General features: G+C 52.6%; 2 protein-coding genes across 7 annotated transcripts in view; one reads left to right on the plus strand and one right to left on the minus strand.

Moving 5' to 3' along the window:
- ZNF574 (zinc finger protein 574) overlaps positions 1 to 4,966 on the plus strand; it is a 12,007-nt gene extending 7,041 nt beyond the window's left edge. Inside the window, exon 2 of the mRNA XM_005883887.2 lies at positions 2,026 to 4,966. Within this exon, the coding sequence (XP_005883949.1) occupies positions 2,026 to 4,718 (2,693 nt within the window). The 3' untranslated portion in view covers positions 4,719 to 4,966. The remainder of the gene's footprint in view (positions 1 to 2,025) is intronic.
- Positions 4,967 to 13,909: 8,943 nt separating this feature from the next.
- POU2F2 (POU class 2 homeobox 2) overlaps positions 13,910 to 18,577 on the minus strand; it is a 59,854-nt gene continuing 55,186 nt past the window's right edge. For 3 of the 6 annotated variants that reach the window (XM_014531450.1, XM_014531452.1, XM_014531451.1), the window contains 7 exons: positions 18,380 to 18,521; positions 18,148 to 18,296; positions 17,896 to 18,072; positions 16,464 to 16,530; positions 14,995 to 15,196; positions 14,799 to 14,872; positions 13,910 to 14,547 (listed from right to left, as the gene is read on the minus strand). In XM_014531450.1, the coding sequence (XP_014386936.1) occupies positions 14,201 to 14,547; positions 14,799 to 14,872; positions 14,995 to 15,196; positions 16,464 to 16,530; positions 17,896 to 18,072; positions 18,148 to 18,296; positions 18,380 to 18,521 (1,158 nt within the window). In that variant the 3' untranslated portion in view covers positions 13,910 to 14,200. The remainder of the gene's footprint in view (positions 14,548 to 14,798; positions 14,873 to 14,994; positions 15,197 to 16,463; positions 16,531 to 17,895; positions 18,073 to 18,147; positions 18,297 to 18,379; positions 18,522 to 18,577) is intronic. The other 3 variants (XM_014531455.1, XM_014531454.1, XM_014531453.1) reach the window with 2 other exon arrangements.

The following is an 18,577-nucleotide window of genomic DNA, read 5'->3' on the forward strand; positions in this document are numbered from 1 at the left end:
CTGGGGCGGTGTGGGAAGGGGTCTGGAGTCGAGTAACGGGGCTGAGTGAGGAGGGTCCGGGCTCGGGTGGAGGCCTGGGAGGGTCCTGTGTGTCCTCGGGAGGGACTCCAGGGCGTATCGGAGCGAGGGGCTTGGCGTGGGACAGTCCAAAACCGCAAAGGGGTGGGCGGTTAGAAGTCACTTGGGTGCCCGGGGAGGTTTAGGACGTGAGAAAAAGAGATAACTAACTTAATGTAAAGAGAAGATTTAATTACACTTGGAAAAATTAGGCCAGTGAGAAGGGTCTTGAGCTGAAAAGATGTAGGAAACGGACATCCCCAGAGGGCAGATTTAGAGCTGAGGGAGAGTTCCAGGTGTGAAGAATGGGATTATATTAATGTGAAGGGGAGTTACACCAAAGTGAAGGAGGGTTGGATACCCTTGGAATGGGTTGAGAGGGGTCTCTGTGCAAAAAAGGGTTGTTATTTGAGAAGGATGTCTGGGTGCCCCTAGAAAGAGGGAGGTAGTCCTTTGGAAAAGTATAGGGAATTAGGTCAAGGTGAAGAGTGGAAATTGGAGGAGTTTAGGGTGTTGAGAGAGATCTGTTCTGGGGTCGTGGAGGGTGTCTGGGTATCACTGGAATGAGAATGACCTGTTACGTTAAGTTGATAAGAAGTTGGGGGTCTGGGTATCCCCAGAGTATTTAATACTGGCTGGTGAGAGAATCTGGATGTGAGGAAGGGGGATCTGGCTCTTCTCTGTCATTGTTAAAGTGGGGGTCAAGGGGAGTTCTGCATAAGAAGAAAGGTTCTGTGTATCCCTAAAGGGGACCTGGGCGTGGAAGGGTCTATGTGTGAAAGGAGGTCAAGCTATTAGATATCCCTGAATTGGGTTAGTGTGTGTGCGGGATCTTTCTGCAAATAAGGGGAATTCAATTGATATGAAGAGGGGGCCTGAGCATCCCTGGAATGAGTTATTGTGGGAGGGGGTCTTTTTGCAAAGAATAGGTAAGGTTAATAATGTGAAAGGGGGTCTGGGAACCCCTGAATGGGTTAGGGTGGTTGTAAATGAAGACAAGGGGTCTAAATCAATGTTAAGAGGGGATTTGGGTATCCCAGAGGGAAATTAGAATTGCAGATGAGGTCTCAGTGCAAAGAAAAGGTGATTGATGTGAAGAGTGTCTGGGTACCCTGGAGATATGTTAGGGTGGTGGGAAGGGTCTAGTTATGAAAAATGGGTTAGGTATTTGTGAAGATGGGTCTGGATATTTTGGATAAGGGGTCAAGGTTGGGGGAGAGGGCCTTTATTTAAAGAGGAGGGAGGACCTGGGTATCATGGGGAAGTGGTTAAGTAGGAAAACCTAGGTATGGAGATGGATTAGGCCAATGTGAGAAAAGTTGATTGGAGAAAGGGATAGTTTGATGTGAAGATCCTGGGCACCAGAGGGAGAGAGAGAGTGGATAGCAAGGGTTGTGTGTAAAGGAGAGGAGTTGCGCAATGTGAGGGTGCTTAAAGGTGTGGGGCATGGGGAAGTTTGAGTGATCTAGGTGTAAAAAGAGGTTCAGAGTCTCGGGGAGGGAGCAGAGGAAGAGCAAGACTGGAAAAAGTGGGTGGTTAAACCCTTTGTGGACTCCCCTGGGAGTGGAAATGGATAGTGAGTTGGTAGGGAGAGGAGTCAGTGGAAGGATGTCTGAGTGGAGAGGACAAGGGTTCCTGTGTGATGGGTGGGGCCTTGGGCCAGCTTTGAGACATGGGAGAATGAGGGATTGGACAGGTTACAGGGATTGGGTGGGTGGAGTTTGATTCTAGTTGATTCAGTAGATTCACCAGGAATGGACTGCTGGGAAGATTTTTGTGCTTGGTGCCCTTGTGTGTTGGGAGAGGAAAGATTGTTAGGAAGAGAGGTGGGAGTGGAAAATGGAAGCAAGAAGTTAGAAGGGGATATAGATCTAGGTGGGGGGATGGTAAAGGGAAAGAATCATTCCTGAGAAGGACTGAAGAAGCAGTGGCTTAGTTGTGATTTGCCCCCAAATCTCCCCTTTCCAGCCCAGGGCCTTGCTGCCGCCATGACTGAAGAGTCAGAGGAGACGGTCCTGTACATTGAGCATCGCTTTGTCTGCTCTGAGTGCAACCAGCTCTATGGATCCCTGGAGGAGGTGCTCATGCACCAGAATTCCCATGTGCCCCAGCAGCACTTTGAGCTGGTGGGTGTGGCTGACCCTGGAGTCACTGTGGCCACAGAGGCAGCTTCTGGCACAGGCCTCTATCAGACTGTGGTGCAGGAGAGCCAGTACCAGTGCCTGGAATGTGGGCAACTGCTGATGTCCCCTAGCCAGCTCCTGGAGCACCAGGAGTTGCACCTAAAAATGATGGCGCCTCAGGAGGTAGTGCCAACTGAATCGCCACCCAAGGTGCCCCCCCTGAGCTCCAGTACCATCCACTATGAGTGTGTTGATTGCAAGGCTCTCTTCGCCAGCCAGGAGCTCTGGCTGAACCACCGGCAGACGCACCTCCGGGCCACTCCCACCAAGCCTCCAGCCCCAGTTGTCCTAGGATCCCCCATGGGCCAGGCCCGTGTGGCCGTGGAACACTCATACCGTAAGGCAGAAGAGGGTGGGGAAGGGGCAGCTGTCCCTTCTGCTGCTGCCACCACTACTGAGGTGGTGACTGAGGTGGAACTGCTCCTCTACAAGTGCTCTGAGTGCTCCCAGCTCTTCCAGTCGCCAGCTGACTTTCTGGAGCACCAAGCCACCCACTTCCCTGTTCCTGCCCCAGAGTCTGAGGAGCCTGTCTTGCAGCAGGAGACCCTGGCCCCATCACCTGCAGAGGTGGCTGTGACTCAGCCTGATCCCCTGCCATCCTCTGACCACAGTTACGAACTGCGCAACGGTGAAGCCATTGGGCGTGATCGGCGGGGGCGCAAGGCCCGGAGGAACAACAGTGGAGAGCCAGGTGGGCCAGCCACCCAGGAGCTCTTTTGCTCAGCCTGCGATCAGCTCTTTCTTTCACCTCACCAGCTACAGCAGCACCTGCGGAGTCACCGGGAAGGTGTCTTTAAGTGCCCCCTGTGCAGTCGTGTCTTTCCCAGCCCTTCCAGTCTAGACCAGCACCTTGGAGATCACAGTAGCGAGTCTCACTTCCTGTGTGTGGACTGTGGCCTGGCCTTTGGCACAGAGGCGCTCCTTCTGGCCCACCGGCGAGCTCACACCCCAAATCCTCTGCATTCATGTCCATGTGGAAAGAACTTTGTCAACCTCACCAAGTTCCTTTATCACCGGCGTACCCATGGGGTGGGAGGTGTTCCTCTACCCACAACACCAGTCCTACCAGAGGAGCCTGTCATTGGTTTCCCTGAGCCAGCTTCAGCAGAGACTGGAGAGCCAGAGGCTCCGGAGCCCCCAGTGTCTGAGGAGAGCTCAGCAGAACCCGCTGCCCCAGGTACCTACCGCTGCCTCCTGTGCAGCCGTGAATTTGGCAAGGCGTTGCAGCTCACCCGGCACCAACGTTTTGTGCACAGGCTAGAACGGCGCCACAAGTGTGGCATTTGCGGCAAGATGTTCAAGAAGAAGTCTCATGTGCGCAACCACCTGCGCACACACACGGGCGAACGGCCCTTCCCCTGCCCAGACTGTTCTAAACCTTTCAACTCGCCTGCCAACCTGGCCCGCCACCGGCTCACGCACACAGGGGAGCGGCCCTACCGGTGTGGGGACTGTGGCAAAGCTTTCACCCAAAGCTCTACATTGAGGCAGCACCGCCTGGTGCATGCCCAACACTTCCCCTACCGCTGCCAAGAGTGCGGAGTGCGTTTTCACCGCCCCTACCGCTTGCTCATGCACCGCTACCACCACACTGGCGAGTACCCCTACAAGTGTCGCGAGTGCCCCCGCTCCTTCCTGCTGCGCCGGCTGCTGGAGGTGCACCAGCTTGTGGCCCATGCTGGGCGCCAGCCCCACCGCTGCTCATCCTGTGGGGCTGCCTTCCCTTCCTCACTGCGGCTCCGTGAGCATCGCTGTGCAGCTGCTGCTGCCCAGGGCCCACGGCGCTTTGAGTGTGGCACCTGTGGCAAGAAAGTGGGCTCAGCTGCTCGGCTACAAGCACATGAGGCGGCCCACGCAGCTGCTGGGCCTGGAGAGGTCCTGGCTAAGGAGCCCCCAGCCCCCAGGGCCCCACGGGCAACTCGCACACCAGTTGCTCCCCCAACGACCCTTGCAGGCACTGCTGCTGCAGCCCCTGCGGCCCCTGCCCGACGCCGGGGCTTAGAGTGCAGCGAATGCAAAAAGCTGTTTAGCACAGAGACATCACTGCAGGTGCACCGGCGCATACACACAGGTGAGCGGCCATACCCATGTCCAGACTGTGGCAAGGCCTTCCGTCAGAGTACCCATCTGAAGGACCACCGGCGCCTGCACACAGGTGAGCGGCCCTTTGCCTGTGAAGTGTGTGGCAAGGCCTTTGCCATCTCCATGCGCCTGGCAGAACATCGCCGCATTCACACGGGTGAAAGGCCCTATTCCTGCCCCGACTGTGGCAAGAGCTACCGTTCCTTCTCCAACCTATGGAAACACCGCAAGACCCACCAGCAGCAGCATCAGGCAGCTGTGCGGCAGCAGCTAGCAGAGGCAGAGGCTGCTGTTGGCCTGGCAGTGATGGAGACTGCAGTGGAGGCACTGCCTTTGGTGGAAGCCATTGAGATCTACCCTCTGGCTGAGGCTGAGGGAGTCCAGATCAGTGGCTGACCCTGCCAGCTTCCCTCTTCAGAAGCACCATGCCCTGTTGCTGAAGAACCCCCTCCAACATCCCCTTAAATTTCTGTACAGTGCCCCTTCACCCTTCCCAACTGCTATGTAAATTCTGTAACTGGATTTATTCTCTTATGAGGAGTGTTCTGGGGTCCCTAATATGCATAAAAGTGCCCCTCACCCTTCCACTTGTTAGCACTGGTGGCCCCAAAGTGAAATAGTCAATAAAAACTGATTTGGACATTTATGTGCTTTTGGCTGTGCGGGGTGGAATTTGGGAACCATGAGCCCAGATACTTTTCATGGCTGTGTTCCCAGCATCTAGAATGGCCTGGCTAGTAGTAGGAGCTCAGTAAATATTTGCTAAATTGAAGAGGACCTGAATTCCAAGGTTATGGTATGGCATCTGGGGAGTAGGGACTTCACTCTGGTTCTAGATGGAGGCAGCATGGTGCTCTTGCCACTAGAGGTCCCCACAGTTTCGTAGAAAAGCCTGAAGCTGTTTTTACTGATGGTAGGAATATTTGGGGAAATCAGATTCTCACCACTGCTGTTTCCCACTTCCTGGCCTGATGTGAGTTGGCTTCCCCGGGGCCATCTATTTTCTCACTGGATCCCTATGGGCATATGCAAGTCTGGAAAAGGCATGATATTCCCGGCAGTAGGGGAGGGTGGCTCCTAGGACCAGACCCAGCTGTGGACTTGAAGATTCTAAGGGTTGGCTGGGGGAGGAAGCTTCAGAAGAGGTGACTTGATACCCACCTGAAGTTGGAGTCTGACTCAGCTAATAGGTGTTTGTTGGAAGAGGGATGGGTGATGTGGCTGACTGATGTTTGAAATCTAGTTTGTCTCAAGTACTACCCTACGTTTTTTGGAATAATTTTTTTTTAATCCTCACACAAGGATATGTTTTTACTGATTTCAGAGAGAGAGAAACATCGGTTGCCTCCCGTATGCGCCCCACCAGGGATCAAATCCACAACCTTTTGGTGTACGGGATGATGCTCCAACCGGCTGAGCTACACCGGCCAGGGCTGTTTGGAATAATTTTCAGACTGATCCTGTGAGGAAAACATTATGCAGGGAAGGAATCCTTGGGCAAGGGAGGTGACTTGCCCAAGATCATTTAACCCAGATAAATGATCAAGGGCAGAACGAATTTAAGTTTAATTTCATTTGGTTAAATCACCATATGCTTTATACTCTGCTGCCTTTTACATACTTGGGGGGTGGGGGTGGGCAAAGGATATGGTGAGTGTGTGGCCAGTGGGAATGCTCAGTCACAATGCCGTGTTGTTTTTAAGAGGCACATCCCAAGGAAAACAAGTGCCTCCCTGCCCCCCCCCCCCCCCCCCCCCCCCCCAGGAAAGATTACTCCAGTGTTTTTATTAGAATTCTTATTTGGAACACTAAAAAACGAGAAATAAGAGGGAAGCTATTTGTACTGAAACCAGGGAAAAGGGAGGCCCAAGAGCTGCCCACTCAGTCTCTGATGACCACTTGGGCTTCCACATTACTCTGGACTCCCTTCAGCAGTCCTATTCCCCTCTAGGCACTGGGGGTTTAAGACGGACTGGGTTAGCCTGTGGCTCTGGTGAGAAAATGAGGGCTCAGAGATGGAAGAGACCAAGGCCACACAAGTGGTGGGGCCAGGCTAGAAACCAGGTCTAACACCATTAATAGGTTTTGCTACATTATGCTTATTGTAATCATTTTAAAAAAGAAAAATCACTCACCCATTTGGTATCTTGACAGCTCCTAATGAAGAGCAAGTGATCTGTGAAGCAGTTTTCACAGAGTGTTAATCCTAGGCACCTCTTTCAGTAACTTTATACCCTGCAGAAAGGATTCCAGCCAAGTCAGCCCAGCATTCCCCCCTGCCTTAATCACCAGGTAAAGATTTGTCCTTAAACTGCCTCTTCTCACCAAAACCTGTAACATCCTATCCTGACAGTCATATCAAATCAGTACTGAGAACAATCAGGATTTGTGCTTGCAAAACCAGCTAAACATCAGGCTGAAAAACTCAAAGGAGTGGTTGACCCTAAGATAAAGATGTTTTCAGCAGAGAAAGGAGGCTCTGTGACAGTGGGTGACCACCCTGCCTCTATCGTGGTTCCTTTTTAGGAAATTTTGGACTCCCACCCTGAGAAAAAGTTACGTGTGCAAACAGATTTATGAACAAGACTCATCATTTACCATCACCCTGCTGAAATTTCCACAGTTCTCAACCACTGTCAGAAAAGGTGGCACTAATCAAACCCTTGTTGGATGCTGGGGATTGAGTTGGACAGCCAAAGGTTCCCAAACTTTGTGTGTTAGGCAGTTCCCCCAGAGCTTTGGATCCAGCAAGCATGTATGTGTGTGACCTTGGAATCCACGTTCTGAACACAACAGTTCTGATGCAGGTGACTTGCAGACCCCTCTAATAGCTTTGTATTGCCAATTTATAATTGGATATGGAAGCTACATAAGCAGAACCGTTAAGGGGACAGAATAGTTGTCCTCTAGTGCGCTATGTGTTCTCGACAAGAGGAGGCCCAAGTATGACTGTACAGGAGAGGGCATGTGGAGTGATTAAGCACATTCACAGGGCTACAGGTAGTTGCTAGTTCAGCTCCAGAGTGCTCTCAGGTGTGGTGTCTGCTTGTCACAGGATTGATGACCTGAGTGACAAGGAACTTTTGGGTCTGTATGGTTCTGACCATACCACCTTGCAGGCATCCTCAGAGTATTCTGAATCTTCATTCCAACATCCCATTCCCCTATCCCTACTGACTTGTCTCTCAATCTTGCCAAAACAATGCAGTGCTGATACTTTTTAAATCTATCTGAGTGATCAAAACCCTCCCACTCTTCCTTTCTCCTCTTTCCCATCCCTCACTATTTGCAGAATCCCAACACCTGAGTGCATACACCAGAGGATGAAACAGTGACAAGGAGACCTGATGGCAGTCCCCATCCCTCACTATTGAATTTGCAGAATCCCAACACCTGAGTGCATACATCAGAGGATGAAACAGTGACAAGGAGACCTGATGGCAGTGAGAAAACCCAGTTGTGATACTGTTCCTGGTTTTCAGTGGTGAAGTCTTAGTGATCAGTCCCTGGCCTACCCTGAAAGCTGTTGTTACTTTCAAATGATTTAGTATGGGCACAAAAATTTGAGTGTACGTTGTGCTGAAAAAAAAAAAGGGTATGTACTTTGTTTCACCAACTTCAAGTCAACTCATTTTTTGTTTTAAATGTATATTTTTAATATTTTTACTGATTTCAGAGAGGACGAGAGGGAGATAGAAACATCAATGATGAGAGAGAATCATTGATTGGCTGCTCCATGTGTGATTGAGCATGCAACCCGGGCATGTGCCCTCACTGGGAATTGAACCTCGACTTCCTGAGGTTAACGCTCAACCACTGAGCCACACCAGCTGGGCCAACTCAGGTGTTTTTTTTTATTGTTTTTTGTTAATCCTCACCTGAGGATATTTTTCCATTGATTTTTTAGAGAGAGTGGAAGGGAGAGGAAGAGAGAGAAACATCGATGTGAGAGAGACACATCGATTGGTTGCCTCCTGCACGCACCCTGACCAGGGTCGGGGAACCTGCAGCCAAGGTACATGCCCTTGACTGGAATCAAACCTGGGACCCTTCAGTCGGCAGGCCGACGCTCTATCCACTCAGCCAAACCAGCTAGGGCCCAACTCAGTTTTTAAAGGATTTTGTTAGTCCTCTGGGGATGGAAGTGGGGAAATACTGGTTTCCTGTTTTTTTTTGTGGTTCTCATTTATTAAAGACAATGTGCTTGAAATCTGCATCATTTAATTCTTACCAACCCCAGAATAGGTATTGTCCCTGTTACAGATGAGGACATTGAAGGTTACATATCAAAGATCACATATCTATAAAATGGCAGAACTGAGATTTGAATTCAGGAATTTGAATTCATCCTAAGTTTCAAACCTTTGTTTTCTGATTGGCAAAAAAAACACAAAAAAACCCACTTTTTTTTAAAATTCTCACCCGAGGATATGCTTTTCATTGATATTTAGAGGAAGGGAGAGAGAGAGAAAAAAAAAATTGATGTCATCATCGACAGGTTGCCTCCAGTAAGGGCCCTGACTGGGGATTGAACCCACAACCTGGGTATGTGCTCTGACCTTGACTGGGAATTTAACCCACCACCTTTCCACCTTTTGCAGGACAGCGATCCAACCAACAGCCACACCAGACCTTCCTTCTGAGTGAGTGTTTACCTAACAGAAGTAAAGCCTGCCCCTCCCCAGCGCACACATACCCACCCCATACCCTGATTTCTCCCACCAACCTTCCCAGGACAGAGAGGAGACCAAGGGAGAGCCGGCAGCATTTCTCTCTGTACAGTTTTTAATTTTTTATTTTTTGATGTTGTTCAGATGAATGACACACTCAAGTTACAAAAATGGGGCCTTAAAAGAAGCACATTGTACAATGAACAAGCAGATTGAAGAACACTGAAACGCTAACCCGCTACCACGAGAAGAGACAGGAAGGGGGTGCAGGATGGGAAGGGAAGGGCTACCAACACAGGGGTCAGACAGAACTGAAAGGGGGGGCTAACTTGGTGAGAATAGAGAAGGTCTCCAGGGCCTAGTCAATTTCCAGAAGCCACTTCTTGGTTTCCTATGCCCACTCGTTGCCACCTCCTCCCATCCCCATTCCACCCAGTCATTCAAATGTGTAGGTGAAAGACACCCACCCAGCAAGGGCTGAGCCAACCAGATCTTTACATGGTGGGGGATCACCTTGCCCTAGTGCAGCCTTGGGTTTGGGAGGTAGTGGTGGCAGCAGTGGGATAAGAAGCCTGGAAGGAGCCAGCAGAGAGGAGTTGATCAAAGATCAGGCCCCTACTTTCCCCCAAAGACTCCTTGCCCCTTCCCTACCCACCATGATCCAAAGGCCTTCTCTACAGTTGTTGAGAGAGGCCCCCAGTCACCCTGCAATTATATAAATAAATAAATACTGAGCCCCTGGGCTTGGAGGACAGGATGGGGGAGGGGCAGCAGGGACAGAGGAAAGAGGAGGGGAGAGGAAGGGGGAGGCAGAGAGGAGGGGTCACAGACATAGTAAATAGTTGTCTCCGTCCCAGCAACACTTCTGTCTGGATTTTTCTCTCCTTTTTGTGTTTAACAAGGAGCTAACATCTCAAGGACAAATACTTAAAAATATACATTATTTTTTCTTTTTCTTTTTTTGTTTCGCCTTTGTCATCGTCATCTTGCTTTGGAGACTGCTGAGGTCAAAGTTCAAACCGCACGAAGGAACTGCGGCTTGTTTTGTGTATTTTTTTAATTTTAATTTTTTTCACTTTTTTCCAACGTATAAAAAGGTAGCGGAGTTGTCTGTGGTTTTTTTTTGTGTGTTTTTTTTAATGGTTAAATCTTTGGTTTGTTTCTTTTTTCTCTTGGAGGCCTTTATTTCTCGCACTTGCCTTTCCCACTCAGAGGCCAGTGGGGGGCCCGCGTGTCTCAATCTTGCTCAGTCCGTCTCACTCTCTCTCTCACTCAGTTCCCCCTACCCTGGGCTAAATGGGAGAGAGGCACCTGGGATCTGGGTGGGTGAGGAAATCTAGTCACGTCAGGAGGTCACCCGCGCTACATGGCTTGGATGTGGGGCTTGGAGACCCTCTCTCTTGGTCCTCCCCAGAAAAATAGATGAGTGGGAAATATATCCTTCCCCTTCCTCCTGATCTTAGTCCCAACTCATACAGGAGCCAGAGTTCCCAATCTCCACTCATCCCCACTTACACCACCCCTCACTCCCAGGAGACAACAGAGACCGGTGTTTTAGTTACTGGCATCTTTTTTTTTTTGGCACAATTAAAAGGTCCACCATCAAGGTAGACCCAGTCTCTGTCCCTTCCTCAGCAGGAGGTCATGGTTGGGGAGAAGAGGAATTCAGAGGGTGCCCCCTGCCCCATTTCTCCAACCCATTCATCTTCCTCTCTTTCTAGCCCAGGCCCCTGGCCCCTCACCTCAGACATCACACCTAGCCCAGAGCCTGGTCTGGGGTCTCCCTCCCCAACCCCCATATAATGTTCCCCAACCCCCCAAATCTCTCGCTCACACAGACACACGGACACAGGCTCTGTACAGACCACAAAATAAAAACGATGAGATAGTTTTGTTTCCCGGAGTTCAGCCGGGGGACTGGAGTGGAAGGGGCAAGAGGGGAGTGGGGGGCGCAAATTCCCCCATCACCTTCCCAACCCTGGCTCCCTTCTGCCCCCCAGCCCCTTGCCCTGGCCGGCCCCCAGCCAACGATATTTGGTTTCCTTTTTTTAACATTAAAGTTCTATGAGGTATTTGGTGCCTTATCTCGAGTCCTCGGGGGAGGGGGCCCAGGGGGGAGACCTGGGGCACACTTGCCCCTCCCTCCCTCCCATCCCCTTCCCAATATTTGGTTTCACAGCTGTAGTTAAAGCTTGGGATTTGGTTATTTTTCCCCCGCCCAGGAATTTTCTTTTATTCTTGTTTTTCTTTTCCCAGTTATAGGGGTTGTATGGGGAGGGTCCCCACCACCCCCCAGCTGCATGGGGGGGGGTCCCTCCACCAGTGTCAGGGCATCATTGGCCCTATCCCTGCTCCCTACTTCCTCCTCTGCTGTCTGCCCCACTCCCCCCACACTGGGGTTGGGGAGAGGTCCCAGGTGGCAGGACTTGATGGGGAGGAAGCAGGATGAAGTGGGTGGTGGTGAGTCCTGGATTTTTTTTCTCTTTTTTTCCCCATTTTATTCTTTTTTTCTTTCTTTTTCTTTCTTTTTTTCTTTTTTTGGTCTGAAATCATAGTTTTTGTTTGAGTCATCTCCACCATGCCTTCCATGCTGCCTGTCTTCTCGGAGGGGTTTTTGGTTGTAATTCCTTTAACTTTGCTCTGCTCAAATGTCCTTATTGTCTGCCCAGGCCCTCTCAATAGTCTCTTCTCTTCAGGAAATAAAAATGGACAAACTCAGAGGTAGGGTGAGGGCAGGGAGTCGGTTCAGCAGAGATTCTTACATTCCGGCGAGGCTGGCTGATGGCATGCCAGGCCCCATCATGGGTGCCAGGGTCCGAGGGGCAGCCACTCCACCGCTACCAGACAGGGCACCCCAGACCCCCGAAACAGCCGAGTCTCTGCTGCCTCTGTGACCCAGCCCAACAGTTTCATTTCCCGGGTGGGAGAAGGGAGACAAGAGAAAAAGAACATGGAGGCCTCAGGGCCCAGAGTGGCATCCGAGGCTCTGTCTGCCTCTCCTCAGTGTCCAGCAGCACTGTCTCGGGGGTTCCCCCTCCCTCTGCTCTGCTCGGCCCAGCGAGGGGCAGGGCCACTCTGATTTCCATGGCTCTCGTCCTTCACAGCAACACTTTGGTTTGAGGAGAGACACAGAAAGAACGAGATTGAGAGAGATGAGAGAAGAAGGAAGAGAGAGGGTAGTGAATGAGAGAGAGAGAGAGAGAGAGAGAGAGAGAGAGAGAGGAGAGAGAGGGAAGAGAGAGAGAGAGAGAGGAGAGAGAGAGAGAGAAGCAGAGAGAAAAGTTACAGAGGAGAGAGGACAGATGGAATAGAAAAAGAAATCAAAGGAGGAATCAAACCACCCGAAAGTGTGTTAGTTTTCCTTCATCCATTCTTTTTGTCTTCTTATTCCTTTTTTCCTGTTGTTTTTTTAAAGCTTTTTCAGTTGATTGGGGTGGGGCAGGGAGTATGGGGCTCTTCACCCCAGTCCCTGGCACCCTCTCTCAGCCCTGCCCACCCGCTTCCATCTGCCCTGGCTGAGGGACAGGCCCTGCCCCAGCCGCCCCCCTCCGGCTTTCCCGAAGACGACGTCCATGAGGTATTTGTGAAGAGAAAGAAGCATCTGTCCTTCCATCCGCCTTGGGGACCAAGGGCCTGGACAGGGCTTGGCTCCGCCTCTCGGCTCCTTCTTATTCTTGAAGAGTTCTCTTCTTCTTTCCCTTAAATATATATATAAATTCTTTTTTCTAGTTTTAATTTATTGTTTGTTTGGTTTTTTGTTTTTGGTTCAAAACTTTGTTGGCCTCCACAATAGCAGGGGGCAAAGTGGCTCCCAGCGGTGTCTCCTCTGTCTGTCGACGTGGAGATGTGTCCGGGGCTGAGCAAACACAGGGTCCAGCCAAGACTAGAGGGAGGTCTCATAGGAGCAGTGGCTACCACAGTGCCCTCTCAGATGGGGACCACAGGTCATGGCACTGTCCCCGCCACACGGACCCTGATGGGGATGCCATCTCGAGGAACCCCACCACTGGGGTGAGTGCGTGTCTGCATGTATCAGGGAGAGGAAGAGGCATCTGCCAGTATCAGAGGGGCACAGGGGAGTGGGGGGTAGTGAAGTGAGTTCTCTTTTTGGTTTCTGGTCAATGTCAAAGAACGTGAAGGATTCCACGGATAGGCACTGGAATATGAATTTTTTTTTCAGGGAAACTGACAGACAAGGATGGAAAGAAAGACAACTTGGATGCCCTCACCTCATTCCCTCTTGCCTGGAACTTCCACCTCCCCATAGGCCAGGGAGGGGGGAGGTCCCAGAGCACAGGAGGGTGACTTGGTGAGGGGGGACATGTGAGAGCTAGAACTTAGCAAAAATGGCCTAGCCCACCCTTCAAAGGGAAAAGGGGGAGGTACAGGGGTGAAAAGTCATCCCAGGCCTTCCCCTGCACTCTCCACTGACAGGGGGAGGGAGGAGGTTAAAGCGAGACCCCCTGCCTGGGTGGGGAGAGCTGGGGGAGGGGAAAGGACGCATGGTGGGGACACATTCTGTTGAACACAACGCTAAAAATTCTGTACATCCTTTGGATGAAGCTACTGAATATTTGGTGTAAGGTTGTTCAGGCCCTTTCTCTGTCACCTTTTGGAAAAGAACATTTGGTGGTGGTGCTGAGCCCCACCCCTCTGGCCCAGGCTGTGCCGTCTTCACTGGCCCAGGGCTGGGGGCTGGGGCTAGGAGGCTGGCACGTTCTCTTTTTCCTTCTTTGGCCCCCTGCTGGGGAGGCAAGGTTGCAGGTTGGCCCCACAGCCAGGGGCTCAGGGTGAGGTCCGCCCTCAGGCTTCTAGGCCCCTGGCTGGGGTTCTTATTTGGTGTCCTAGCTGTGAGGATGAGCACACTGAGGTCTGGCTTGCAACTGGTTTTTGGTTTGTTTGGTTGGGGGGGGGGGGGGGGGGGGGGGGCAGGGGGGTTGGTCTGTTTTTGGTTTTTGTTTGTTTTTCACCTCTGGTTCCTTTGGGGCAGCTGGTTTCTGTTGTGATTATTTTTGGTTTTCTTTTTTGTTGGTTTCTCTTCTTTTTTTTTTTTTTTTTTTTTTTGGTTGTTTGATTTTTTTGGTCTTTTCTCCCTTATCACTCCTGCTCCAAGGACCTCCTACACTCCCATCGTTGGCCTCCTCGCTGTCTTCTAGACGGGGACCGAAGTGGGGGTCAGAGGAGTAGGAGGGGAGGCATGGTGGGCCCTCACTCGGGCTTGGACCCTGCCTCCGGCCCCCCTGGGCCTCCAGGGGTCTGTGCTGTGGCCTCACTGCAAGTGGAGGAGGAGGACGAGGAGGAGGAGGAGGAAGAGGAGGAGGAGGAGGAGGAGAGACCCGGAGACTTGCTGGAGATGGAGGCTGCCACAGCTGCAGCGGCTGCAGAGACCAGGCCCACGCCAGGCGGGGCGCTGAGCAGGGGCAGCCCAGCGTGGTTCAAGAAGAGCGGTGAGGTCACCAGGCCAGGGCTCCCCGGGGCCGCACCAGCTGCCCCCAGCACCAGGTTCCCGCTGCCGTCAAGGCTGGTAAGGGGCAGGGTTCCACCAGAGGCCAGGGCTGGCAGGGAGAGAGAGAGGCTGGGCTGGGGGCACCTTCCAGCATCCTGCCCACAGTGCCCCCTGTCTTCCCATCAGCCCCAATGACCCCCATGAGCAGCCCTCACACCTTCCCCAAAGGTGAGATGGGTATGAAGAGGTGAGCAATGCAGTGAGCAGGGGCAGATGGCATGGCTGGAGCAGCAATGGAGGGGCTCGAGGCCCGTGAGGGCAGGGCTGGTGACCATGGGAGTGACATGAGGCAGCACGCACCTTGGATAGTAGCCAAAGGGTTGTTGCTCATGAGGGCTGGACTCAGCCCGGAGCTCAACCCCACCATTGTGCTTCTGCAAGAGGCAAAGCAGAGGCATTAGCAGGGGCGGGGCCGGCAGAACTGGGGCTCGGCTCCCCACCCAGGAAGCAGCAGCGACCCTGCTTCTCCCCACAGTCTCCCCAACTGCCCACTTACCCCGCGCTGGGGTTCAGGCCCGACAAGCCGATAGCCGAGTGGCTGCCTTGAGGGCTGGGATTTGTGCTGTTGGTGGTGGCCGGGGGTGGGGGAGTGACAGAAGGAATGGAATTGAGGGGGGGCGCAGCCCCGCCCCCGCCCCCACCCCCTCCGGCTGTCCGGCTGGGGTGGAGCGTCCCCACAGCTGAGGATAAGGTAGTAACTGCCAGAGAGAGACAGAGAGAGGGAGACTTCAGCTTCTGCTGGTCCTCCACCCAGGAGGCTGGGTCGCCTCCTGCCTGCCTCCTCCAGCCTCAGTCTCCCAGCATCTCCTCAATCTGGGCTGACTCAGGCCTCCTGCCCTCTCTTCCCAGGGCCATTTCTTCGTGCCTCTGCCATGGTGACAGCAATCACAGTCATCGAAGTAACAGCAGCTGTCACTCACTGAGCCCAAGCCCAGTACCCTGCCCTGAACCTCATCCCAAGGCTCCTTTTATACAGATAAGATCTGGGGGCTCCCAGAAGCCCTAAGGATCCTTCTAGGAGCCAGGCATGCATGAGGGGTGCAGCTGGGCACCAGCTTTTGGCTCAGGAATTGGCAGGTTGAGAGGGCTCCGAGCCCACTCAGGCCAGACAGCCAGGGCAGCAACTCCTGGCTCTGTCGTGTCTCACCTGTGCCCTTGAGTAAGCACCTTCACCTCTCTGGCCTTCAGTTCTCTCATCAGGAAAATGGGATGACAAAGTGGGTGTGAGGATTAAATGAGTCAATATTCTCTATAAAGCATTTAGAACAGTTCCAGGCACACCCTTACTACTTTTATAAACCTCCACTTATTATTTTTTAACTTGGAAAGGGGCAATATGGTGGGTTTTTAAAAATGGTACTCTTATGTATATGACGCTGTGTCCTAGGAAAGGAGGGCTTTGTACAAGAGTGTGTGTGGCCCGGCTGGTGTGGCTCAGTGGTTGAGCATTGACCCATGAATCAGAAGGTCATGGTTCAATTCCCAGTCTGGGTACATGCCCGGGTTGCAGGCTTGATCCCCAGTAGGGGGTGTGCAGGAGGCAGTCTATCAGTGATTCTCTCTCATCATTAATGTTTCTAGTTCTCTCTCCTTCCTCCTTCTTCTCAAAAGTAAAAAAAAAAGTGTGTGTGTGTGTGTGACATTTGTATGTATATATGCATGTATTATACATTCGCAATAATTTTATAAAAACTGAGGCCCAGAGAGGTAAAGTCACTTCTGGAGCTCGCACAGTTTATAAATGCCAGGAACAGAACCCAAGTACATCACCTTTCAGCAATCCCATGCTTTTCTCTGGCCAGGAGTGGGGAGTCTGCCCTCTCCCATCTGTCCTCCCTGCCCCCTCATCCCCAGGCTCAGCCTTGAGGCCCATGGACACCCTGAGCCACTTGCAACCCTTGGGCTCAGGCCTGCATTGTGTTCTTCCCCCCCACCCCACCCCTACCATCTTCTGCCCTCCCTGACCTGTTGTGCTCAGACTGCTGGAAGCTTGGGACATCGGCAAGGTCCCAGCACTCCCTTGGGGTGTGACCTGGGGAGAGAGAAGAGAAGGCATGGTCAGGCCACTGTCTTCCACCAATCCCTGTGATGCTTCTGTGGGTGTGACCCCTCCTCCTCTGCCCCCAGGATGGTGAAGGGCTCTGGGTACAACACTCTATTGGTATTGTGCCAGGTGTTTTCCACTTTCTCCACTTGTACCCGAGGTGATCCCGAGCCACCAGCAGGAGCAAGTAATTCCCAATTGAGGGCTCTCCCCACCCTCTGACACTATGCAGTTGCAAGTCTGAAGTGGGGGATGACGGCGGGGTTGAGGGTGCGTGTCTCTGCATCAGAGTCAAATGGCTTGATTTTCTGGGAACATCCCCCAGTCTCCTTGGCTTCCCTGCCTCGTCTCATCCTTCCATCAGCCCTAGGAGCCTTACTTTAAATGTGACCCTGTCTCTCCTTAGCACTGCACTGCCCAAGTTCAAGTTCAAGCTCCTCAGCATGTAACTTCGGTGTCTGGCTCCTACCTCCTCCTACCCTCCCCTACTCATTCAATACATTCCAGCTCCACACACTAAATGTACTAGAGTTCCTCCAATTGGGCTTGACAGTCTGGCTTCCAGGCCTTTGTGTAGCCTAGTCCCTTTGCCTGTCCTTCACGTGGATGGCTCTCTCTTGTCCTTTATGACTAGCTCCGATGGTCTGTCTTTCCTCCACTTCATGGGGGGAGGTGCTCCTCGGCCCCTTGCTCCTCTCTGTAGTGTCACAGCCCTTTCCACACTAGATGGAACAAAGGGATGTCCTAAAGCAGTGATGGCGAACCTTTTGAGCTCGGCCTGTCAGCATTTTGAAAAACCCTAACTTAACTCTGGTGCCGTGTCACATATAGAAATTTTTTGATCTTTACAACCATAGTAAAACAAATACTTATATTTTTGATATTTATTTTATATATTTAAATGCCATTTAACAAAGAAAAATCAACCAAAAATGAGTTCGCGTGTCAGAGGTGACACGCGAACTCATTTTTTTTGGTTGATTTTTCTGTGCCGGGAGGAGACCGGGGCATGAGGGGGTGTCATAGGTTCGCCATCACTGTCCTAATGTGTCTGATCCCGAGCGGGCCTGTGTGCACCCCCAGGGCTGTAATGTCCGGCCTGCGTCTGTGTGGTTGTGAACCTGTGTGGGGAGGTGCCTGCATCTCCTACCTGGTCTCTATCCCTGTGTGACAACGTCCTGTGGTAACTGTCTGGCAATGTTGGTATGTGCGGGTGCTTGTACCCCCCACATAAGACCACAGTTCCCTGGAAACTGTCCCTGTGTGACAGTGCTCCCCCATGGGATGCTCCACACAGGTGCCTGCTGCGGGGCAAGGAGGTGGCAGACTCTGTGCCCCCCAGGGCTCTGGTACCAGATGGGGGCTGTAGCTGGCCGGCTTCCCGGGGCTGGGCAGCATGGGGGCCGCGCTGCAGGGGTTGATGCGTTTCTCCTTCTGGCGCCGGTTGCAGAACCAGACGCGGATCACTTCCTTCTCCATGTGCAGCTGCTCCGCGATCAGCAGGATCTCCTCTGAGGTAGGCTTCTGGTTCTGCGGGCAGAGGGCTTATTAGCCCGGGCCCCTCTCCCACCCGCCGCCCTCGGCGCCGCCAGGACCGGGCCTCACCGCTAGAAAACTCTTCTCTAAGGCGAAGCGGACGTTTGTCTCGATGCTGGTCCTCTTCTTGCGTCTCCGGCCTGGGAGCCCATCGAAACCCAGGCTGGGGCTGCTCAGCTGGTTGGGGCTGGGCAGGCTGGAGTCCACGGACATAGTCTCTGTGCCAGGAGGAGACGGGGGCATGAGGGGGTGCCTCCCTCCGGCCCTGCGCCTGCCGCCCACCTGGGAGCCCCGGTCCCACCTGCGTCGTTGAGCCACTTCTCCAGGAGGGGCTTGAGTTTGCACATGTTCTTGAAGCTCAGGTTGAGGGCCTCGAAGCGGGAGATAGTCGTCTGGCTGAAGTCGTTGCCGTAGAGCTTGCCCATGGCCAGGCCCACGTCACCCTGGGCCGTCGGGATGCGGGATGCGGGATGCGGGATGCGGGAAGGTCAGAGCAGGG

This window comes from Myotis brandtii, unplaced genomic scaffold, assembly GCF_000412655.1.
Source record: "Myotis brandtii unplaced genomic scaffold, ASM41265v1 scaffold803, whole genome shotgun sequence".
Lineage (NCBI taxonomy): Eukaryota > Metazoa > Chordata > Mammalia > Chiroptera > Vespertilionidae > Myotis > Myotis brandtii.